This window comes from Amblyraja radiata, chromosome 14 (genome assembly GCF_010909765.2).
Source record: "Amblyraja radiata isolate CabotCenter1 chromosome 14, sAmbRad1.1.pri, whole genome shotgun sequence".
NCBI lineage: Eukaryota > Metazoa > Chordata > Chondrichthyes > Rajiformes > Rajidae > Amblyraja > Amblyraja radiata.
This window is the reverse complement of record NC_045969.1, coordinates 31,466,115-31,485,521: the sequence shown is the minus strand read 5'-3', so window position 1 is coordinate 31,485,521 and position 19,407 is coordinate 31,466,115. Positions and strand designations below refer to the sequence as shown.

The 19,407-nt window shown below is 42.5% G+C and overlaps 1 protein-coding gene across 1 annotated transcript in view; it reads left to right on the top strand.

The window, feature by feature from the left end:
* The window catches only part of casq2 (calsequestrin 2), a 29,235-nt gene extending 14,485 nt beyond the window's left edge, over positions 1 to 14,750 (top strand). The window contains exons 5-11 of the mRNA XM_033033010.1: positions 1,382 to 1,455; positions 4,600 to 4,730; positions 5,644 to 5,689; positions 8,088 to 8,142; positions 11,461 to 11,561; positions 11,649 to 11,723; positions 14,309 to 14,750. Coding sequence (XP_032888901.1) covers positions 1,382 to 1,455; positions 4,600 to 4,730; positions 5,644 to 5,689; positions 8,088 to 8,142; positions 11,461 to 11,561; positions 11,649 to 11,723; positions 14,309 to 14,575 — 749 coding nt within the window. The 3' untranslated portion in view covers positions 14,576 to 14,750. The remainder of the gene's footprint in view (positions 1 to 1,381; positions 1,456 to 4,599; positions 4,731 to 5,643; positions 5,690 to 8,087; positions 8,143 to 11,460; positions 11,562 to 11,648; positions 11,724 to 14,308) is intronic.
* Positions 14,751 to 19,407: the final 4,657 nt, after the last annotated feature.

Sequence of the window (19,407 nt, the reverse complement as noted above, 5' to 3'; positions counted from 1 at the left end):
CTCTATAAGATTATCCCTCATCCCCCTGTGCTCCAAACCACCTGCTTTCAAACCTAGTATTTTGGAGGCACAGAAGGAGACAGGTGGAATCATTGCATCCCCACACAAGGGTCAGGTGGATAAAAAGGCTCTGAATTTTCATCACATTGTTGGCTTACTTCCTATGTGAGTTCAGCCGATGTCTACCGCAAGAGCAGAACATTAGTGAGACCTGGACACTGATCGTTTTGGCCTCCTATGCAGGCACAGCCTTTGTCTCACCCCAAAATATCCAGTGAAGGAGAATGGGGGGTGGGGGGGGGGGGGGGGGGGGGGGGGTTCCCAATTTCAGGACGTATTTGCAAGAACTCAGGATCTTGATCTGTGCTCAAACAAAAATCAACTCCATCCCTGTCACTTTCCACCTTTATTCCCCCCCCCCCCTCCAGCTTTACATTCCACTCTTCTTCTCTCCTTATCTGACACTCTTTGTGTCTCCTTGTCTCTTTTTTAAACCCTTTTGCCTTTATCCACCCATCTGCCAATCCAAACAAAAATCACCTGTAACCACCTATCACTTGCCGAGTTTTGTCCCACCCCCACCGTTCTTTTCCAGCTTTCTGCTCTCCTCCCACCCCACCTCCACCACTCCGCTTCTACAATCAGCATGAAGAAGGATCTCAACCCAAAACATCGCCTGTCCAATTCTTCCACAGAAGCTGCCTGACCCGTAGAGTTACTCCTGCACATTATGTCCTACACAGAATTCCAGCATCTACAGTTCCCTGTGTCTCCCCAAGAAAGTTCAGCTCTTCATTAGCAGAGGATTCAGACACATTTACCCTGACACACAGGCAGGTGGGACTAGTGTAGATGATGCATGTTGGTCAGTGTGGGTAAGTTGGGCTGAAGGGCCTATTTCCAAGCTGTATGAACTGTCATCAGGCAACTGAACCATCCTATCAACAACTAGAGAACAGTCCAGAGCTATTATCTACCTCATTGGAGACTTTCGGAATATCTTTAATCAGATTTTATTGGATTTATCTTGCACTGAACCTTATTCCCTTGAATCATGTATCTGAACACTGTGGACGGTTCGATTGTAATCATGTCTAGTCTTTCCCCTGACTGGATAGCATGCAAAAAGAGCTTTTCACTATTACTCGATACACATGACAATAAACTAAACTAAACTAAACTAAACTAAACTAAACTAATCTTGCACAAGGCAATAAGAACTTCCAATTTCCCCCGATTTTCCTCTTGATTCCACTCCAGGGTAATTTGGAGCCAGTGCAAACTGTCATTAGACGATGACGACTCTTTTCACAATATTTCACATTTTCTAATCTCCACTTCCATCATTGCATCTTCCTTTCTCTCCCGCTCTTTCGCACAGATTACAAAGCCTTTGAAGACGCAGCTGAACACTTCCATCCTTACATCAGGTTTTTTGCAACTTTTAATAAAGTGGTGAGTAACTAAACTTAAAACTTAAAGCAAAAACAAATTGTTGACAGGGTTGGGAATTTGTTTAAATCGGGTAAAGTCAGAAAGTGGGGGTAATTGGTATGTATTCTAATCGGATTGACTGTCGCAAGGGTATATGCTGGGACTTCTACTATTCACTTTATTTATTAATGACTTAGACCTCACAATAGAGAGCCATATATCCTAGTGTACCAATGAAACAGAGATGGGTGTCACAGTGTATAGTTCAGACTGCAGCATAACATTACAAAGGCCCTTTGATAGACAAAATGAAAGGGTAAAACAGTGGCAGATGGATTTCAACATAGTTAAGAGTGAGGTCATCCATTTTAGACCTAAAGAAACAAAAAGATCTGAGTATTCTTTTTTAAGTAGTGAAAGGTTAGGAACTTTAAGGTTCGGAACTTTGGAAAAGGTTAGGAACTTTAAGTGTGAAATTTTATGGTTTGATGTGTTCAGAGCATTAAAATGTAAGCCTCATAAATGTTACCATCTACATCGAGGAGGCTAGGATGCACAAAATAGAGAATGTTTCACCACCTCTGTACAAACTAGTTTTTAAAACACTTCTGGACTAAAATGTACGCCTCCAGGTACAGAGACAATTTTTTCCCCAGCTGTTATCAGGCAACTGAACTATCCTATCAATGACAAGAGAGTGGTCCTGAGCTACTATCTACCTCACTGGAGACTTTAATTAGACTTTACTGAAGTTTATCTTGCACTAAACATTATTCCCTTTATCATGTATCTGTACACTGTGGACAGCTCAATTGTAATCATGTATAGTCTTTCCACTGACTGGTTAGCAAGCACGCTCAGTACTGTGAAAATAACCTAAACTAAACTGTACATTTCGAGGCATTGTTCATTGTACACCGGTTTGCATCAAGCTACTGATTTGGCAGCATGTCACTATGGCTCCAAGAGAAATTATTGGTAGAGATCTAATTTAGAAGGGGCTTTGATTAATGCTTTTATGATTCAGGATCAATCCTTAACAGGGCTATTTTATTTCTGACACTTGGGTAGTTCAGAATAATGGGATGTAATTCTAAGAGATTCTCCACACAGAATATATTAGGAACATACTTACAAAGAAAATATGTCAAAATTGTGGGACTGGCACCAATTTAAAGTGCTTTAGTTTTAGTTTTTAGTTTTAGTTTTTGCGATACAATGCAGAAACAGGCCTTTCAGCCCACCGGGCCCACGCCGACCAATGATCCCCGCACATTAACACTATCCTACACACACTGGGGACAATTTTTATATTTACCAATCTAATTTACCTACGAACATGTACACGGCTTCAGAGTGTGGAAGGAATCTGAAGATCTTGTAGAAAACCCACGCAGGTCACGAGGAGAACGTACAAGTTCAGTACAGACAGCACCCGTAGTCGGGATCGAACCCGGGTCTCCGGTGCTGCAAGCGCTGTAAGACAGCAACTCCACCGCTGTCCCACCGTGCCGACCTTAATTGATCATTAATAGAGTTTACTTCAATAATGCTATTAAGGGTCCCGGAGCACCGATAAATGTCTAGAATTAAGGTCAAATTGTACACAGAGGGTGGAGGCGCCTGGAACACGGTGCCAGGGGTGGTGGTGGAGGCAGATACGATAGGCATTGAGGAGGCTTTTGGATAGGCACATGGATATGCAGGGAGTGGATGATCATGTATATATGTAGGCAGAGGGTAGGGGTTTAACCTGTTAGGTACGGATATTGCGAGCTGAAGGGCCAGTTCCTTTGCTGCAGTGTTCAATGTTCTATGTAAAGGTCATAATCATAGAGTTCGACAGCATCGAAACAGGCCTTTCGGCCCATGCTGACCAAGATGCCCCATTTATGGTAGTCCTACCTGCCTGTGTTTGGCCCATATCCTTCTAAACCTTCACTAAGGCGAGCCTCGCTTTAATTAGACCAGGTTTCGGCAGAGAAATTGTGACTGAAAGTTTTGCAGAAAGTGTTTGTTACACATCATAGGAAATTAACCTTTAAATATGTAAATATTGTTTTAATTTTTTTCTTTTTTTTAATTAGAAGCATTGTACATATATCTTAATCATGATATGCAACAAAATACATTTCGTGTACAACTTTAAAAAAAAATAATTTGGAGATTCAGAATGGAAATAGCCCCTTTAGTACATCATGTCCACACCAACCATCGATCACTCGTTCACACCAATTCTATGTTATCCACTTACGCATCCACTCCCTACACACTGGAGAGCAATTTACAGAGGGCCAATTAACCTGCAAACCTGCACGGCTTGGGAATGTGGGAGGAAACCGAAGCACCCAGAGGAAACCCATGCAGTCACAGGAAACACATACAAATCCCACACAGACAACACCTGAGGTCAGGATCAAACCCAAGTCCCTGGCGCTGCGAGGCAGCAGTGCCACCAGCTGCTCTTTAATGTAATTTTAAAAACTTATATTTTCATGTTTTTTTTCTATGTATGAAATGTAATAAATACAAATTGTTGTGATATAGTAATATGTATGTAGATAACATTCAAGAGAAGAGAATGCTGTTGCAGCTTCCATTATTGTTAAATATACCCGACTTAATGTATCTTTTAGATTTTTCATGATTTCCCTGAGGCACATTAAACATTTGTATTGATCAAAGTGAAGAGGCGACAGTGGCGCAGCAGGTAGAGCCACTGCCTCGCAGCGCCAGAGAACCAGGTTTGATCCTGATCTCGGATGCTGTCTGTGTGGAGTTTGCACGTTCTCCCTAGAACTGCGTGGGTTTCTTCCAGGTCCTCCGGTTTCGTCCCACATCCCAAAGATGTGCAGGTTTACAGGGAAATCTGTCTCTGGAAAAAATTGTCCCTGGTGTGTAGGGAGTGGATGAGAAAGTGGGATAACACAGAAGTAGTGTGAACGGGTGATCGATGGTCGGCGTGGACTCGATGGGCTGATGGATCTGTTTCCATGCTGTATTTTTCAATCAAAAAAACACTTTACATTGTTTCGAGTGGATTTCCTGTTTTGATGAGCTATGAATTCATGTCAAAGGCAACTTACAATTTGTTATGATGAGGTTTTTGTACAAGTTTAATCTTTTCAGTTCTTCCCTTTGTTACGCTGATTCCCGCCTGGGTAGGTTGCAAAGAAACTTTCACTGAAGATGAATGAGGTGGATTTCTACGAGCCTTTCATGGGTGATTCAATCACTATTCCCGATAAACCCCATTCAGAGGAGGAAATCGTGGAGTTTATTCAAGAACACAAAAGGTAGATAATTGAGTCACAGGAATTGCAGATGCTGGAATCTTGAGCGAAAACACAACATGCTGGAGGAACTCAGCGGGCCAGGCAATGTCTGTGGAGGGTCTGGACCTTCTTCAGTCGTCAGTCAGTTTCCATCCACAGATGCTGCCTTTCCCGCTGAGTTTCTTGAGCATTTTGGCAAAACACAAACTGCTGGAGGAACTCAGTGGGTCAGGCAGCATCTGTGGTGGAAAATGGACCAACGATATTTCGGGTTAGGACCTTTCTAGATAATTGGTAGTTGTGTTTCACAATTAATCAATAATGTTTTATTAATAATGGTTAGTGTTTTATGTGTCATTCCTAACTGTCACTATAGGTCGTTGTCACTTGCGGGCGGAGCACCAAGGCAAATTCCTTGTATGTGAATACTTGGCCAATAAACGTATTCATTCATTCATTCATTCATTCATTCATTCATTCATTCATTCATTCATTCATTCATTCATGGAATGAACTGATGATCCATTGAGTACTTACTTCTGTAAATAGTAAAGGTGGGGCTTATCGACATTCTTAGTAGGTGGCCCTGAAGAACTAGATCATCCTCATTTGCTCCAACTGGACAATGTGTTTTCTAATTGTCTGAAAATCTTATTTATTGCAGCGGTGAGGTAGTTTATCAACATTAAGTGAGACTCCATGCTTACTAGCAAAAGTAAGAATATGTCTGAAGAAAGGTCCAGACCTGAAACTGGAGAAGGGTCATTCTGGAGAAGGGTCCCGATCTGAAATGTCACATATCCACATTCTCCAGAGATATTGCCTGACCTGCTGAGTTACTCCAGTATTTTGTGTACAAGAATATGTTGCCTGATCAATCTTTATTGCTGCAGGATAGTACCTGCCTTTGACACTGTGATTGTTCTGTTTTCAGATCAACTCTCAGGAAGTTGCGTCCGGAAGACGTGTTTGAGACATGGGTAAGACAAAAGGCATATTTCCTATCTAGCAATTGGTAAAGGTGGTAGACTGGTCAATTCACTTTTCCAGCGAGAAAGATGTGAAAGCTAAAGGAATGGACACAATGTGGACTGAGGAACAAGTTGCCAGAGGTGACAAAGAAGATTAAGTGAATGAAGGGCAGCACAGTAGAGCAGCGATAGAGTTTCTCCCTTACAGACCAGGGTTCAATCGTGATTACGGGTCCTCTTTACACATTCAGGAGTTTGCACGTTCTCCCTGTGACGCCATGGATTTCCTCCCACACTCCAAAGACATGCTGGCTTGGTTTCTGTAAATTGTCCCTAGTGTGTAGGATAAAGCTTGTCTACAGGTGAGCACTGGTTGGCGCAGGCTCAGTGGACCGAAGAGCCTATTTCCATGCTGTATCCCTAAGCTAAACTAAAGTAGATGCCACAGATCGGCGGAACTGTATTTAAAATATTATAATCTTACATAGAAACATGGCAAATAGGTGAAGGAGTAGGCCATTCAGCCCTTCGAGCCTGCACCGCCATTCAATATGATCATGGCTGATCATCCAACTCAGTATCCTGTACCTGCCTTCTCTCCATACCCCCTGATCTCTTTAGCCACAAGGGCCACATCTAACTCCCTCTTAAATATAGCCAATGAACTGGCCTCACCTTCTGTGGCAGAGAATTCCAGAGATTCACCACTCTCTGTGTGAAAAATGTTTTTCTCATCTCGGTCCTAAAAGATTTCCCCCTTATCCTTAAACTGTGACCCCTTGTTCTGGACTTCCCCAACATCGGGAACAATCTTCCTGCATCTAAGCATTTTGTAAGTTTCTATATGATCCCCCTCAATCTTCTAAATTCTAGCGAGTACAAGCCGAGCCTATCTTAATAGTATAGAACCAGCAGTGACTAGTGGGGTGCCGCAAGGCTCAGTGCTGGTATCCCAGTTATTTACAATATACAGTATATTAACTATTTATACGAAGGAATTAAATGTAACATCTCCAAGTTTGCAGATGACACAAAGCTGGGTGGCAGTGTGAGCTGCGAGGATAATGCTGTGAGGCAGCACGGTGACTTGGATAGGTTGGGTGAGTGGGCAGATCCTGGCAGATGCAGTATAACGTGAATAAATGTGAGGCTATCCACTTTGGTGGAAAGAACAGGAAGGCAGGTTATTTACTGAATGGTGTCAGATTAGGAAAAGGAGAGGTGCAACAACACCTGGGTGACCTTGTACATCAGTCACTGAAAGTAAGCATGCAGGTACAGCAGGCAGTGATGAAAACTAATGGCATGTTGGCCTTCATTTCAAGGGGATTTGAGTTTAGGAGCAAGGAGGTCCCACTGCTGTTGTACAGGGCCCTGGTGACACTGCACCTGAAGTATTGTGTGCAATTTTGGTCTCCTAATTTGAGGAAGGACATCATTGCTAATGAGGGAGTGCAGCGTAGGTTCACCAGGTTAATTCCCGGTATGGCGGGACTAACATATGATGAATGGGTCCACAGGGCTTGCATTCACTGGAATTTAGAAAGATGAGAGGGAATCTTATAGAAACATATACAATTCTTAAAGGAATGGACAGGCTAGATGCAGGAAAAAGATTCCCGAGGTTGGGGAAGTCCAGAACCAGCGGTCACAGTTTAAGAATAAAGGGTAGGCCAATTTGGACTGAGATAAGGAAAAACATTTTCAGCCAGAGAGTTGTGATTCTGTGGAATTCTCTGCCACAGAAGGCAATGGAGGCCAATTCACTGGATGGTTTCAAGAGAGTTAGATTTAGCTCTTTGGGCTGAAGGAATCAAGGGATATGGGCAAAAGCAGGAACGGGGCACTTTTTAGATGATCAGCCATGATCATATTGAATGACGGTACTGGATCAAAGGGCCAAATGGCCTACTCCTGCATCTATTATTGCTATGTTTCTATGTTTCTAGCACTCTTAATTCTGTGTCGGTAGATCACAGTTATTTTTAGATCATGAGGCTTAATTTTCTGGGTAGAATTTTGGCACATTGAACAAGTATAAAACAAGTTGTCAAGAGTTTGTGGGTTAATTGGACTGTGAATTGCCCCTGGCATGGAGGGAGTGGATGAGAAAGTGGGATAACATATACTAGTGTGAATGGGTGATCGATGGTCGGCGTGGACTTGGTGGGCCGAAGGGCTTGTTTCCATGCTGTATCTCTAAACTAAACTAAACTACTCCCTGAACTAAACTACTCCCCTAAACTAAACTAGACTAAACAAACAGCATGGACAAAGGTGACCCCACAGCAAAGAACAGAGCAACTGGGGAACTTGTATAAATGGAAGCAATTTTTATTTTTTTGTTAAGAAATCTCTATACATTCTTTACAGTGCAACACTAATTTGTGATCTGTATTCTGTGCAGGAGGACGACATGGATGGGATTCAAATTGTGGCTTTTGCTGAGGAAGAAGATCCTGGTAAATATATTTAAAGCCAAACATTAAGTCTGGGGATGTGAAAAGACCTTTCACCACATCACATACTTTCACCTCATATCATAAAACTCGTTATTTAATCCCACACTCCCTTAGATAGATACAAAGTGCTGGAGTAATTCAATGGGTCTGGCAGCATCTCTGGAGAAAAAGGATGGGTGACATTTCGGGCAGGACCCTTCTTCAATCCTGACCCAACCCTGACTCAGGCTATTAAGCACAACGAATAAGCTCTGAGCTCTGATCTGCAAAAGACTATTATTATTTGTTATTTGCACTATATTTGTTATTTATTGAACTTTTTCGTTTCCCCCCCCCATTATGTACAATGTTTACATATTCACATATTCTGTTGTGCTGCAGCAAGTAAGAATTTCATTGTCCTGTCCAGGCCCAATGACAATAAAACACTCTTGACTCTTAAATAACGAGTTTTATAATAATAATAATAATAATAAATTTTATTTGCGGGCGCCTTTCAAAGTCTCAAGGACACCTTACAGAAATTAACAAGAGAGAAAAAACGTATAGTCGGAGTAAAATAAATAATAAGGACATCACCAATACACAAATTAAAGACAGAATTCGCTCCAAAGACAAAAAATCAAAAACACAATGTGAAGAGAGAGCAGCGGCAGCTAAACCGCGCCAGCGTCCACTCTCCCTTCCGACAGCCATCTTGGACACAAACTAACATATTCACATTACACACAAAAAATCATCCCCCCACAATGGTTACCACTGTGGGGGAAGGCACAATGTCCAGTCCCCATCCCCAGTTCTCCCAAAGTCAGGCCTATTGCCTCTATGGAAGCCCGATGTTCCTGGCCGTTCTGGCCGGGTGCTGTTGCCCCGGCGTCGGGAGAGTCCTCTCAGCGGCTGGGCCACCTGGAACGGCCGCTTCCTAACTGGGGACCGCGGCTTCCGAAGCCGACAGGGCCGCGCCGGTTTGGAGCTCCCAGGCTCCCGATGTTGAAGTCGGCGCCGCCCGCTCCGCTCCGCAGACACGCCCGGAGGTGTTGATCTCGGCGGTCACAGCTCACCGGAGCTCCAGCGCGTCGATCCAGCGCGGCGACCCAGGCAAGGCATCATGTTTTATGACATGAGGCGAAAGTATGTGATGTGGTGAAAGGTTTTTTCACATCCCCATACTAATTAATCTACAAACCTGTGTGTCCTTGGAGCTTGGGAGGAAGCCAGAGCACCCAGGGAAAACCCACGCGGTCACAGGGAGAACCTATAAAACTCCATACAGACTGTACCCAATGTCAGGATTGAACCCGGGTCTCTGGCGCTGTCAGGCAGCAATTCTACCACTGCGCCACCCCAATGGTGGACTGATGGACAAATGCAGCACTAAAGATAGGTACATATTATCTTTTTTTTGCATAATCAGCATAGCAACACTTGACATTGAGACATTGGTGTACTTCCAACTCAGTGAGAGGATTGGAAACTGTTCTCATGCCTGCAAGGAAGGGTAATAAATACTGAGATTCCCTATTTTTAAAATACAAAGTATTTTGGTCTTCAGCTGACATACTCTGTCTTGACTGGACATAGCTGGGAACAGCAACTGGAAGTGGGGGAGGTGGAAATCACACACTGCTGGAGTTTTTGCAACATGATTCCACCCAAGCTGTAAACTGCCCAGGAGATTCGGAAATACTTGGTTCAAAACTATTTGGCCCTGCAAAATATTATTTTCTTTCGGTTTGGCCAATGTTGAAGTTGAAGGTTAATGCAGAAAATTGGTATCAAGATAAAAGATAAGATAGTATTATTTGAACTGAATTTGGACAGCATGCAAGGGCGGCCCAGTGGCGCAGCGGTAGAGTTGCTGCCTTACTACGCCAGAGACCTAAGTTTGACCCTGACTATGGGTGCTGGTGTCTATTGTCTGTACGGAGTTTGCACGTTCTCCCTGTGACCGCGTGGGTTTTCCCCGTGTGCTCTGGTTTCCTCCCACATTCCAAATATGTACAGGTTTGTAGGCTAATTGGCTTTGGCAAAAATTGTAAATTGGCCGTAGTGTGTAGGATAGTGCTAGTGTACGGGGATCGCTGGTCGGCGTGGACTCGGTTGGCCGAAGGGCACTGTTTCCACGTTGTATCTCTAAACTAAACTAAACTAGACTAAAACAAAGCTTTTCTCTGTACCTCGCAACACGTGACACTAGTAAACCTAAACCTAAACCGAAAGAAGTAGAAACAAGGAACTGCAGAAGCTGGTTTACAAACAAACAGGACACAAGTGATGGCCTTTTTATCCTCAAGCCTTTGTTCCAACCATCTGCCTATCAAAAACCTCCCTCAGCTGTGATCACCTGCCATGCTTTGTCCTGCCCCTCCTCTCTTCATGCTTTCCTCCTCCTCCTCCCCCCCCAATCAGTCTGAAGAAAGGTCCTTATAATGCATTATAAGTATTAGGGTCTAAATAGCTCACCCCTGCTTCTACTTATGTTCTTTCTCATGTTTAATTGTCATATTCATTGGCAATGGAACAATTATGTTCTTGTTTGCTACAGCTTAACAAGCCCGTAACATGCCTACATTTATAGAATTGTAATACTGCTGCATGTGAGAATTTCACTGTTCTGTTTTCAGTACACATGACAATGAAACATTCTTGACTCTTGACAGCAATAGCACGCAGATGAAATATATAATAGTCAATAAATTAATAACCATATTAATAGATAACTTTATTTGTGCAAAAATCAAAGTACAATCAAAGACACAGTCCATAGAACTTAGCTATTTTACTTTACTTTAGAGAAACAGTGCAGAAACAGGCCCTTCAGCCCACCATGTCCATGCCAATCATCGATCATCCCTTCACACGAGTTCTATATTATCCCACTTTCTTATCCACTCCCCACACCTAAGGGGTAATTTACAGAGGCCCAATTAACCTACAAACCTGCACGTCTTTGGGATGTGGGAGGAGACCCGAGCACCCGGAGGAAACCCATGTGGTCAAAGGGTGAATGTGCAAATTCCACACAGACAGCATCCAAGGTTAGGATTGAACCCGGGTCTCTTGCGTGGTAATGCAACGGCTCTACCACTCCATGGTGGAATTGATTTCCATGGATCAAGGAGGGACCCGACCTGAAACATTGCCTTTCCATTCCCTCCACAGATGCTGTCTGACCGACCCACTGAGTTCCTACAGCACTTTGGGTTTTGCTCGAGATTCCAGCATCTGCAGTTCGTTGTGTCTCCATGAACTGTTTACTTGGTTAAGAAACTGTGGTTTCATCCATGAGAATAATTGGGAAGTTTTATTGTTTCACAGACGGCTATGAATTTCTGACAATCTTAAAAGAAGTAGCACGAGAAAACACAAACAATCCAGACCTGAGCATTGTGTGGATAGACCCAGATGACTTCCCTCTGGTGAGTAGAAATGTCACGCAGCAATTAATATTAAATGCACTACAGACGGCTCTGTGGCAGTAATTTGATCTTTTATGATTATTTCAGTTGTTTACTTACTGGGAGAAAACCTTCAAGATTGATCTCCATAGGCCCCAGATTGGAGTGGTGAATGTCACCGATGTAAGTAGAGTCATCAAAGTCCAACCTTACGCTTCCTATCTTTTTGTTAACGCAGGTATGTTTTGCCATGATCTGTGGGATTAGATTTAGGTGTTTATTGTGACGTCTAATGAGGTACAGTGAAAAGTTTTGTTTTGCATGCTGTCCAAACAGATCAGACATACCGTACAATCAAGTCAAACTTAATCAAGTCAAATTTCAAAAGGTAGAGGAAGGGAGAAGATACAGAGTGCAGAATATAGTTCTCAGCAGGGATGCAAGGCAGGTATATGCATTTATGCATTATGTATTTATACGTATACGCATTTATGCCTGGACCTGATTGTGATTTTGTGCATGAACATCACTATGCATTATTATCATTAGAAATTCACTTATGGATTACATACATCTAACATAGAACGGTACATCACAGGAAAAGGCCCTTTGGCCCACAATGTCTGTGCTGAACATGATCAATTCTTCTCTGCCTGCACGTAATCCAAATCCCTCCATTCCTCGCAAAACCATCTACCTATCAAAAAGTATCACTGTACACGAGTCTCTATTTGATTATGTGTCTGATCTTTTTCAATTCCTTCATCCATGTAGACTTAGTGTGTGCAGTTCTGGTCGCCCAGCTAGAGGAAGGATGTTATTAAGTTAAAAAAAAGAGCAGAAGAGATTCACCAGGGTGTTATCTGGGCTTGCGGGTTTGAGTTATAGGGAGAGGTTGGATAGGCTGGTACTTTTTTCTTTGGAGCACAGGAGGTTGAGTGGCGACCTTATTGAGGTGTACATGATCATGAGGAGCATGGATAATATGAACGCTCACAGGCTTTTTCACGGGGTGGAGGATGCTAAAATCATTAAAGTGAGAGCGGAGAGATTTAAGAGAAATCCCAGGGGCATCTTTTTCACTCAGAGCATAAAACAATCTGGAAAGGGCTGTCAGAAGAAGCTATCAAAGTGCAAACAATTACAACGTTTAAAAGGCATTTGGACAGATATTTGGAATGGAAGGGTTTAGAGGGATATGGATCAAATGCAGGTAAATGGAACGAGCTGAGAAAGCCACTTGGTCGGCATAGACAAGGTGGGACGAATGGCCTGTTTCCATGCTGTATAACTTTGTGACTACATGACTTATAGATGTAATAGCTTCAGTGTGCAAGGAAGCATATATGCTCATTTATACCTTTCAGTGAATCTTCTATTCATTACCGGCACGATGGCACTGCAGTAGAGTTGCTGCCTTACAGTGTCAGAAATCCATGTTCGATCCTGACTATGGATGCTGGCTGTATGGAGTTTGTATGTTCTCCCCGTGACCTGCCTGGGTTTTCTTTGGGTGCTCTGGTTTCCTTCCACACTCCGAAGAAGTATAGGTTTGTAGATTAATTGGCTTGGTAAAATTGTAAATTGACCCTAGGGTAGTATTAGTGTGCGGAGATAGCTGGCCGGCGTGGACTTGGTGGGCCAAAGGGCCTGTTTCTGCACTGTATCTCTAAACTACACTAAACTAATATCGGAGCACAAGAGAAGAGGTTTGAATTTGCTTTTGGGACATTATGTAGGGAAGGTGTCATTGATATTCAACTTTGACTAGTAATAGTTATCTATGATATTAATCATCTTCCTAAACAGATAATAAAATCAAAAAAATATTACCAAACAGCCAAACACCAAACATCGTGTTTGCTCAAGCTATCAGAAGGAGCTATAAATGTTGCCTTAAATCTTCTCTGTTTACCTGGTGTATTTATTCATGAGCTAATTTAATGTACCATTTAATGTAACATTTGCAGAACTACTTATGGTTGGCTTTATAATGGAGTGTATTTTTCAGAAACATTTATCTAGAATGAGATGCCAGAGGAGGTAGTTGAGGCGGGCACGGTAACAGCATTTAGAGGCTTTAGAGATACGCCGTGGAAACAGGCCCTTCGGCCCACGCCGATGAATGATCACCCTGTACACTAGCTCTATTCTAGAAATTAGGGACAATTTACAATTTGCAACTGATAAAGCTGCACGTCTTTTTGCGTGTGGGAGGAAACCGAAGCACCCGGAGAAAACCCAAGGTACAAACTCCGTACAGACAGCACCCGTAGTCAGGATCGAATCCGGGTCTCTGGCGCTGTAAGGCAGCAACTCTACCTCTGCGCCACTGTGCCGCCCCTTTGCGTTTGCACAGATACATGGATAGAAAAAACTTGAGGGATATAGGCCAAATGCAGACAGGAAATATTAGTATAGATGGGGGATCTTGGTCGGTGTGAGCCATCCACAGTGTACAGATACATGATAAAGGGGATAATATGAATAACGTTTCTGTAAGATAAAGTACAGTAAAGTCCGATCAAAGATAGTCCGAGGGTCTTTAATAAGGAAGATATGAGCTCAGGACTGCTCTCTAGTTGTTGGTAGGAGTGGATGAAAAAGTGGTATGACATAGAACTAGTATGATCGATGGTCAGTGTGGACTCGATGGGCCGAAGGGCCTATTACTGTCCTCCATGATGCTATGGTATTTGTGACTCACCTGATCTATCCACCATTAGTTGTCCATTAACACAGTGACATTATTGTTTTGATGCCTAAAGGCCGATAGTATCTGGATGGACATTAAAGATGATGATGACCTACCATCAGCTGAGGAACTGGAAGAATGGCTTCTAGACGTTCTCTCAGGAAAGGTTAATACGGAAGATGATGATGATGATGATGAAGATGATGAAGATGATGATGATGACAATGATGATGACGATGATGATGATGAAGATGATGATGATGATGATGATGACAATGATGATGACGATGACAATGATGATGACGATGATGATGATGATGATGATGACGATGATGACTAATCATTGATCTGTAATCTTCATTTATCAACAATGTGAACAAAATAATTCTATATGTTCAAAGGTATTTTAAAACAGATATAAGTGTTATTTGAGAGAAATACTTGAAATGAATTCAAATTCTCCTAACGATCAAAGTAAAAACAGATTTAAAAATGAAAGACAACTGATTTATAAATCTTACTCTGCTTATTTTTTTAATCGCAGTTTCATCATTTTCCTGTGATCATAACAAGCTTGAATTTACACTGCTCTTCTCAACACCTAAGATCAACTGGACACATTTTGCAGCTGATTAAATGTGATTGAAATGTTGAGAGAGATACACAAGATGCAAACACAAGGTGCGGGAGGAACTCAGTGGGTCAGGCAACATCTGTGGAGGGAATGGATCGGCAACGTTTTGGGTTGAGGAAGGACCAGACTGAAGAAGGGTCCCCAACCGAAACATCATCTGTCCTTTCCCTCCACAGATGCTGACTGACCTGCTGAGTTCCCTCAGCACTTTGTGTTTTGTAACGTTGTTGTAATAAGGTGGCACAATGACGCAGCTGGTAGAGCCGTTGCCTCACAGCACCAGAGACCCGTATTGATCAATACGTGACATTTGCACATTAGTGCCCTCCAATGTTTTACAAGTCCACACTTTTCAGATCTCCCAATGCAAAACTACTGGATGTTTCTTTGACAATGGTTACTGAAGAATGCAAACCACAATTAGACCATGCATGTGCTGCAGTTAGGAGGTCTTTGTATTGAGAGGGCAGTTTTAATGCCAGTCATATTAACTGCATGATTTTAATTTTAAACATTAGGGACAGTGACACAGCTGTTGCCTCACAGCGCCAGAGACCTGGGTTCGATCCTGACCTCAGGTGCTGTCTGTGTGTGGAGTTTGCACATTCTCCCTGTGGCTGTGTGGGTTTACTCCAGGTGCTCTGGTTTCCTCCCACATCCCAAAGACGGCGGGATGTGGTAAGTTAATTTGTAAAATTGTCCCTTGTATGCAAAGTAGGATAGTATAGCACTAGTGTGAACAGGAGATCGATGGCTGGCATGGACTCCGTGGGCCGAGTTACCATGCTCATCTCATATCTAATCTAATCTAATTTAACCTACGGTAACAAAATCTAATCTAAATATATTCTTACTCTGCCTTGGTTCTAGTTGATAGGTAATGCTGTCTGTAACTGTTTGACCAAGACATGACCCAACACAAAACATTGCACTATGTATGTAGCAGATAAACCCAGCGTTCTATAACAAATATAAACCAGAAAATTTAAATTCAAAGCATCATTGTATATTCAAGGTCACTTTTGTTATTGGAAACAAGAATTTAACTTTCAATGATTCAATGATCAATGATATTTTATTGTCACATGGACCTAGGTACAGTGAAATGCTTTGTTTTGCACACAACCCAGTAAAATCATACAGCAGACCACACCTCGGCAGTACACAGTGTTACCACATTTATGCTGCTGACAAACCAAAAACTGTTTATAATTTTCTTGTTCGAAGCTTTTGCAATTAATATTTTTAAATGAATATAAGAACTATTAACATGATAAAAACTGCAGATTCTCAACATGCTGAGGCTCTTAGATGTGTTTTAAACAAATAATTAATATATTTTCTCAATGCAAGAATGTGCACAGGAATTTATGTTGAACCGTTCTTGGTGTAACATAAGAAACATACATATAGGTATGTGTGTGTCTGTCCTAGATGTCTCCACTATTATTGGAGTCTGCTTCACTGTGGCAGCTTGTGTTAAATATAAAGAAGTGAAATATAGATAAATATCTCTGACCATGCATTATGCCTTCCATGGAAGAATGTCGCCTAATTTGTTGCCTGTCATGTCTGGGAGAAGCATTTCCTATGGCGGCACAGTGGCGCAGAGGTGGAGTTGCTGCCTCCACCGGAGACCCGGATCAATCCTGTCTGTGCTGTGTTCGGAGTTTGCATGTTCTCCCTGTGACTGCGTGGGCTTTCTCTGGGTGCTCCGGTTTCCTCTCACATCCCAAAGATATACAAGTTTGAAGGTTAATTGGCTTCTGTAAATTGTAAATGGTCCCTAGTGTGTAGAATAGTGCTAGTGTATGGGGTGATCGCTGGTCGGCATGGACTCGGTGGGCCGATAGGCATATTTACGTTCCGTATCTCTAAAAAAATAACCGTTAATACATTTTCAGGAACATTATCTGCAGTATAATTTTTTAATTATAATGTACTGTACATGTATAATCTAGAGCCAATAATGATCAATTTTAAGACCAATTGATCTTTATAGAGGTGTACAAAATTATGAATAGATCAGGTAGACACACAGTCACTTACCCAGAGTTGGGGAATCAAGAACCAGAGGACATACAGACAGTAGGTTTAGGGTGAGGGAGGAAAGATTTAATAGGAACCTGAGGGGCAGCTTTTTCCCCTCAGTGGGTGGTGGGTGTATGGAACGAGCTGCTGGAGGAGGTAGTTGAGGCAGGTAGTATCGCAATGTTTAGAAACATAGAAAATAGGTGCAGGAATAGGCCTTTTGGCCTTTCGAGCCAGCACTGCCATTCAATATGATCATGGCTGATCATCCAGAATCAGTACCCTGTTCCTGCTTTCTCAACATATCACTTGATTCCGTTAGCCCTAAGAGCTATATCTAACTCTCTCTTGAATACAACCTCCACTGCCTTCTATGGCAGAGAATTCCTCAAATTTACAACTCTCTAGGTGAAAACGTTTTTCCTCATCTCAGTCCTAAATGGCCTACCCCTGATTCTTAAAGTGTGACCGCTGGTTCTGACTCCCCCAACATCGGGAACATATTTCCTGCATCTAGCCTGTCCAATCCCTTAAGAATGTTATGTTTCTATAAGATACCCTCTCATCCTTCTAAATTCCAGTGAATATAAGCCCAGTCGATCCATTCTTTCATCATGTCAGTCCCACCATCCCGGAAATTGACCTGGTGAACCTATGCTGCACTCCTTCAAAAACAAGAATGTCCTTGTTCAAGTTAGGAGACCAAAACTGCACATACCTCAGGTGTGTTCTCACCAGGACCCTGTACACCAGTAGTAGGACCTCCTTGCTCCTATACTCAAATCCTCTCGCTCTGAAGGCCAACATGCCATTTGCTTTCTTCACTGCCTGCTGTACCTGCATGTTCACTTTCAGTGACTGATGTACAAGGACATCCAGGTCTCGTTGCACCTCCTATTTTCCTAACATGACACCATTCAGATAATAATCTGCCTTCTTGTTCTTGCCACCAAAGTGGATAACCTCACATTTATCCACATTATACTACATCTGCCATGCATCTGCCCACTCACCCAACCTATCCAAGTCATCCTGCAGCCTCATAGCATCCTCCTCACAGCTCACACATGCCACCCAGCTTTGTGTCATCCGCAAACTTGGAGATGTAACATTTAATTCCTTCAACTAAATCGTTAATATATATTGTAAATAACTGGGGTCCCAGTACTGAGCCTTGCGGCACCCCACTAGTCACTGCTGTTTAAGAAACAATTGGACAGGTACATGGATTGGACAGGTTTCGAGTGATATGGGCCAAACGCAGGCATGTGGGACGAGCGTAGATGGGACATGTTGGGCCGAAGGGCCTGTTTCCACACTGTATAACTAAATTATCCCAGGATCCAAAAGGCATTCTAATGTCATTACACTATGATGTGTAAGCACATTGTGATTCCACTGCCTAAAGGCTGGGATGTAATAGTAGATTCTATTAACATACAGCTGGACTGATTAAAATGCCAAAAGATTATGGGATTCCAAACTTCTAAACTTGGAGAACCAATGTGCACAGCAAGTTAATACAGAGTGTTCGGCATGTCCGTGGGACAGAGTGGCATTAAGAATTAGAGGAGGGCAGCCAGGATAATTCAAGGTCGTGAATCTTTTGGCTGAAACGGTTCCAACATTGCAGGGTCCTGTTTGGTTTCGCATTACCGTTATACGAAGTAAAAAAAAATAAATCAGAAACAACTTCTGTCCAAAGTTACAGAATTGCATCCGTTCTTTATGGCTCAAATACAGGGCTGTTTTGGCAGGAGAAAATGTATTAAACCTTTAGTGCAATCCATTACCCTGGTTACTGCACTATTTTACAAGACCTTAGAGTAGACAGATGGCTGTGGAGGGGTTATGGGGAGAAAGCAGGAGAATGGGGTTGAGAGGGAAAAATAGATCAGCCATAATTGAATGGCGGACTAGACTTGATTGACCTAATTCCGCTCTTATGACTTATGAACATGAAACCGGAACACCCGGACAAAAACTAACAGGGAGAACGTATAAACCTCATACATACAACACACGTAGTCAAGATCAAACCGGGTGCCTGGCGCTGTAAGGCGCCCCACTTAAAAAGTGTGTACATATTAAAATAATGAGTGTGCAAAGCAAAGTTGTTTGGGAGTGTAACGGGCTGACTGAATGGTTTATTTCTAGATATAAACAGTATCTCTCCGCCTGTTTCCTGTATGTCAGTCAATCGGTTAGTGGGCTGCCAAAACCTTATCCTCTGGAATTTCCTCCCTAACCCTGTGCCTCTCTCTCTTCCTTTGAACGCTCCTCCAAACCCACATCTTTGTCCAACATTTTGTTCACTGCCTAATATTTCCTTCCGAGTTTGTGGTCAAATTTTGACTATGCCCCCATCTGCCGCCTTGGGATATATCTTGCTATATTAAAGGTCCTATACCAATGAAAGCTCTTGTGATCAACAAATATTTGGCGTTAAGAAATATTATATCAGGATCTCAAATGTCTCACACTTTGGAGAACCCGCAGCCTGTAAA